Source organism: Epinephelus moara, chromosome 11 (genome assembly GCF_006386435.1).
Source record: "Epinephelus moara isolate mb chromosome 11, YSFRI_EMoa_1.0, whole genome shotgun sequence".
Lineage (NCBI taxonomy): Eukaryota > Metazoa > Chordata > Actinopteri > Perciformes > Serranidae > Epinephelus > Epinephelus moara.
This window is the reverse complement of record NC_065516.1, coordinates 23,922,535-23,928,809: the sequence shown is the minus strand read 5'-3', so window position 1 is coordinate 23,928,809 and position 6,275 is coordinate 23,922,535. Positions and strand designations below refer to the sequence as shown.

Below are 6,275 nucleotides of genomic sequence, written 5' to 3'. Positions count from 1 at the left end.
TTTTTTCATTGATATAAAAATGAATATAAAATACAGGCACATAGAAGGACATGAAATGATGGCAAATCTGGTTAGCCCAGATTGTCCTGAAAAAAACAAGATATAGCATGTGTATGTAGCCTTTATAATGACTGTGATATGAGCTTAAAAGTAAAGGCAGTAAAATACCCCAAAAAGGCCTAGGGCCCATAGGGTTAACTAGCCTGTGGAATAACCACAGGTACCAGCCCTGGAAATTAACGTGACTCCTGTCTGACTGCTGAGCGTGGCCACTTCCTGTGTCTGTCCTTTCAAATTAAATTCCTACACGGTCCAGTCATATAGGTTTTGATTTATGCTGCTCCTAATAGAGTTTCAAGTTTTTGTTTTTTTTCTGCGACTAAGCGACCAATGAAATCTTGCTGACTAATGACCTTACTGGTCAACCAACATTTGGTCGACTCTTAGGTGACAGCCCTAGTAAGCTGTAACTGCAGCTTGACTGGTTCATTGATGCCTATAACTGCAAGGCAGTAATTCTAGTTGGGTAAAACTGTGATGCCACTAAACCGTGACATTTTCTGAGATGGTTATCTTACTGTCAGATATTATACTCTTTCAGCCCCAGCAACAATATGTTAGTCAGCTCTGTACTCCTGTAACTTTCTGGTTATTTCTCGTGAAACACCGTCATTATTGCACCTTTGTGCTCCTGCATATGCTGCAATCATCAAAACAATTTTCAATCAGTCAGTGATTGTACATCTGAGCGTCACCAGCTCTGTGGCCCTGGTTGGAACCACACACTAAACATAATTATTTGTTTCCGTGGCCTCTGCAGGCTTCCTCCTGTTTAGTCCCCAATTAACCCTGTTCAATAATTGGCTCTGCCTCCTGTAGAGAAATGAACAGTATTCCAACTTCAAACACACTAATCACAAAGACAGAATCAGTAGGTGGTCCGCGTGTGCCTGTGCCCTGTGTGTGCATGTTTGTGTGCACACTTGGCCGCTATCTGCCCTTGCCCCTGGTGACTGGATGTGAGGCAAGGAGGAGAGGGGAGAAGCTCAGCCCTGTCATTGGGGAGCGCTTATCGCACTGAGCCAGGAGACACACATACACGCACACACACACACACACAAACTCTAGAGATGCATGGACACTGCATACCTACACTGACACAAACTCACACAAATGCACGTACGACACAGGGGAACACATTTGCACACATAAAACAGTTGAAAGGAAGCAAAGAGGTGCTGAAAGATAAGTCAATTAACTGATTAGTTGCTCGACAGAAAATTAATCACCAGCTATTTTTATAATGGATGAGCATTTGTCACTTCTCCAGAACAAAAATTATTCTAAATTAAATATCTTTTGGTTTGGGATCAGTGATTGGACCAAAAAAGGCAGTTTAAAGACATCATCTTGGGCTCAGAGAATTTGTCTTAACATCTTGTTGACATCATATCAGAATAATGATTTAAAGATAATTGCTAGTTACATTAATCATTAGTTGCAGTTCTCACACACACTTCCTGTACACACACATATTTCTCCCGTCTGCTCTACTGTTCCTGTTCACTGTTCATCCAGGGTTATGGTGGAGGGTCTGAGGCCAATCCTCCGAGGCATCAACCAGATCTCACACAGCTTTTTCCACATTAGCCTTAACTCTTCTCCTCTTCCTCCTGCCCTCCATATGTTCCCCACCCCCTCCTCCTCCTCCTCCTCCTCCTCCTCCTCCTCCTCCTCCTCCTCCCCCTCCCCTGCTAGCTGCCCTCTGCATGACTTCTCTCTCCTCTTTCCTATCACTTCTTCAATATTCTATCCTCTCACCGGTGCGTGGCCTCTTTCCTCTCCTTCTGTCTTCTCTCCTCAGCTGTCCTCTCCTCCGCTCCTCCTCCTCCTCCTCTCCTTCCCTCCATGCTCTTCATCTTCCTTGAGTGATAAGCAAGGCAGGGACATGGCAAGAGGAGAGGAGAGGGGACAGCGGAGAAGTCACTTCATCAACCACAGTCTGATAACTCATCAGCAGCTGTTTAGCACGCTGCTACTTTGTCTTCATTAGCGGCCGCTGGTTTCGCTTCATAAAAGTCATTAGAAAAGTTGTTATCAAAAATCCCGCAGCACCATATCCATGTACCCTTGTCCCCTTCTCAGGTCCTCATTTAGAAGAAAAGAAATGGTCTCTCTCCGCTATATGATATGATCAACTTTCTGTCGAGTGTTCGTGAAGTTGCAGGAAATTACAGGCTGCGTTGGAACCTCTACACAGAAATAGAGTTTTAGGTGATGAAATCATTTTTACTGAGGAGATATTAAATGAGCCACATTTAGACAATGGAGGTGAGATAACACTGTTTTAGCCTGAATAGATTGATAGCTCTTTGGAGAGGAATGAGAATGGATGCATAACCATTTGAAATAAAACCATTTCTACAATGAATTTATTCTGCAGTTTATCAGATCGGAATGGTTATAGTGTTTGCCACAGTGCTGATGGAGGGAACAGCAGGTGCATGTTGGATGAGCTGGTTGTGATTCTATTTGTTTTGGGTTTTTTGTTTCACAGATAACTACTGGAACGCTGCATCATTCACCACCCCGTCATCCTACTTGCACTTTGCCACCTTCCAGGGCGAGACCAGCGCCGACATCTCCTTCTATTTCAAGACCAGCGCGCCCTACGGCGTCTTTCTGGAAAACCTTGGCAACACTGACTTCATCCGTTTGGAGCTCAAATGTAAGACACATCCGAGTGTTTCTATGTGTGCATGAGGGTCATTTCTCTTTGTGTTTGTCTCTCTCATTGTCTGCCTTACTCTGACTCTTTATCTAACCTAGTCTGAGATTTAATCCATCAGTCAGACTGATTGTGCTGGATGCAACCTGTCACCGCACACAATCAGAATCACGCACAGACACACACGGTGATGCCGACGCACACACCAGCAACAGTCAATTGCCTTCCTGATTATGGTGCACTACTTTGTGTGATTGCAAGAGAGAGAGAGAGAGCAATCATTTATTTAAGGTAATTGGTGTGTGAAATAATTATGTCCATTATAAACCTCTGTTTAACCAAATCACCCATTTTCAGGGTTGACAAAACACAAGCTCTCTCGCACACACAGAGACACACACAGACACACTCTCTCCATTATTTTTCTAAAAACCATTATTTCAAATATGAGTATTTAACTCTTAAAAGTTTGCCCCCGCAAACCTGTTCCACTGCAGCACACACATAAACCCACACACACAGGGTCATTAGTGTCAGTTAGATGGGTACATTGCACGTGTCTCAGAGTTTGTACCTGCACACATTAAAGAGGGAAGTCTTCCCACCCAGAAAGCATCTAAAGTTTCACATCAACTCTCTCTGTCTATCCTTTACACAAAGACACAAACATGCACACACATAAAAAACATACATGTGGTGCATTTAAAAAGTCAATTTGATAGATTTCAGCATTAAAAAAGTGGAACAACTTACAAACATCTCTAATCTTCAGTTGAAATCTGCTCGTTGTTTACCCAGAGGACAGTTTTCTGATTTGACGTTCTGTCGCTGCAACCTGAAAAAGAGACGAGCAGCAGCATCACATGTGTTTTGATATATATTTGATAAATAACAGGTGCGGCCTGCTTATTTTCGCACACCTTATCTTTCACATGCTCCTTGTGCCGAAATACCCGAGGTCCAAACTACAGTCTGTTCCTCTGGGCTGTGACAGATTTACAAGATCTCACAGCAGAGAGAGGAAAAAAGTGGCACATTTGAACACACTGTGATAGCTATGAAATAAAGCAGGAACTTCCATCAGCTGTGATAATGCTTCAAATATGAAGAGGGCCTCTACGGTCTGTTTTGGAAAATTGACTACGTTTATATAGCGCCTTTCTAACTTAGCAGATAAAACACTTTATTGTGCCTCTCATTTACACACACATTCATAGACCAATGGCGGTGGAGCTGCCGTGCCCATCGGGAGCAACTTGGGGTTAAGTGTCTTGCCTTAGGACACTTTGACATGCAATCATGAGGAGCAAGGGATTTGAACTGCTAACCTTGTGATCAAAGGACGATCCGCTTTACCTCCTGAGCCACAGACGCTCTCTGTGGACTCATTTGAAAGTGATTTAAAAGACCGGGAAGACCCCACTGAGAATAACTGCTGAAATCATTGCTTTCTTTTTATGTACATTACAGATAGTTGTCAGTGATGGGCTGAAAGAGATAAACATACTTAACAGCCTTGTGGCAAAGATGAATAAATTTTGCTGTCTGCCTCACTCCACCTCTGGGCTGAAATAAGCTTTTGAGGCAGAATACGGTGCCAACCGCAGTATCCCCTCAGCAACATCAGTCAGATGGAGTTCAACTCTACGATTTGTGTGAGCCGTCACTCATTTGGAAAATCACACACTCAACAGTTTTCTCGAGGCCCAAGGACATAAAGAGCTGCGTCAATCACTGAGAGAATTTGGCCAGCTGAAAGAGCGTGTAGATATTTTGATGCCAGATGTTGTGGACACAGTCTACGTGCTGTCTGTTTTGCTGGACCCCGCCTTTTGCCTCTTCTGACTCGACCATGATGTCCTTGCACCAGATGATGTCAAGCAGATGATTTAAGAGGAACTGCTGGGTGGGTGTAATATTTTATCATCACTTATTACAGAGTAATGCTGCTATAAAACACTTTGTACACCCCACTCCGTGATTTTTTTTGCACAACTTCTGACATAAAATAATTTAAAATGAATTATTCCCTTATGGATAGCTTTGGAGTCCGAGTCTGGAGGTTTCTGGGAAAAATAAATATTTAGCAATCCATAAAAATGAAATGAAACAAAATGCATGTGGCTGCATTTTACAGGAGCCTGCTCTATAATTAAGTTATAGTCGCAGTAGTCATTTTGTTTTTATGTAACCACACATACATCATCTATAATAAAATCTGCTGTTTATCTATTTATATATTATCTCTAATATAATCTGCTTTCAAATCTGGCAGCAGCAGAGACTGAAAGATTCCCACGTCCTCAGAGTCGAGCAGTGGAGAAGATAAGCGAGAGCCGGGCCCTAAGATGCCACGGCTTTTCTTACTCTGCAGACACAAAAGCAACCATTGCAGCAGTTGAGAGGGAGTTCAGTCATGGGGGCATTATCTTATCATGCGTCCTGATTGTGCAAGACTGAGTTTAAATATGCTTTCAGATTTGATATTCTTGAGATGCAACAGCTCTGTTGAAATAAAGTAGACACATACCAAAAGATCTTGTTGAAATTATGCCGACACCTTTGTAATGGGTCTCTAAAGCTTCCTTTTAATTTATTTTTTAAAAGAGAATCGCTTTAAGTTATTGTATTACATGATTGAGACAGTTAATATTCCACTTTATCAGCTGCATTCACCGTAAGACAGAAAGTAATCAAGTATTTGCAGTCTAACAGACAACAAAACACTTGTGAAGGTGTACCTCAACCTTCAGTATGTGTCTTTATGTTTTCATATTTCAGCTCACTTTCAATGAGGCGATGAGTTTGATTTTACTAAGTGAAAAATAATTTTTTCTTTTTCATATTTATGAACTGTTTTTCCTTCGTCTCTTCACCTTGAATAAGAGCATTGTGCAGTTTCTATGCTCTTAGCTCTTATTAGTCATTACACTGAAAAAAACTCCAACAGGTGTCAGTGCTTTTGAAATAGCAACAAGTCCTTCAACCCACATGACCCCATAAGTAATTTCTCCCTACCTCTAATACAACCCACAGGGCCATTTCGTAAAATAGCCTGCATACTAAGCTATATAGGCTGTACATGATTGTTAACAGTTTATCTTTTACACCAGGGGTTGCGTTAACCGGATATTCTCAGTCAATGACCGTTTTTTTACAACAATGACCGGAAAATCTGAAGGCCGTCGGTCATTTGACCGGTTGCAATTACCACCCCTGCCCACTTGGCGGCGGAGTGCACAGTCAGTGGTTTAAGTGGCTGCCGTTTTCACACTGCAGAGAAAAAGTCATTCATCTGCTTCATGTAGCGTTGTTAACATAACGGCCTGGACACACCAGATGCGTTAGTGCTGCAGAAAGCCTGATTTACGGTCCTGCGGCGTACCTACGACGTACCTACGTCGTTGCCGTGACGCCGTCGTGAACCCTTCGAACTTCTCCGTCACTCCATTTCGTTGCGGTGCAATTCACCGCCAGAGCGGTAGGAGGCTGTGTTCCTTTCCTGAATGGTTATCGTCGTCTCTAGTTGATTCTTTGTTTAGCTTCC

At 42.6% G+C, this 6,275-nt stretch overlaps 1 protein-coding gene across 1 annotated transcript in view; it reads left to right on the top strand.

Annotated features, from left to right (window-relative positions):
* The window catches only part of cntnap2a (contactin associated protein 2a), a 454,430-nt gene that overhangs the window by 393,255 nt on the left and 54,900 nt on the right, over positions 1-6,275 (top strand). Inside the window, exon 18 of the mRNA XM_050057256.1 lies at positions 2,558-2,728. Coding sequence (XP_049913213.1) covers positions 2,558-2,728 — 171 coding nt within the window. The remainder of the gene's footprint in view (positions 1-2,557; positions 2,729-6,275) is intronic.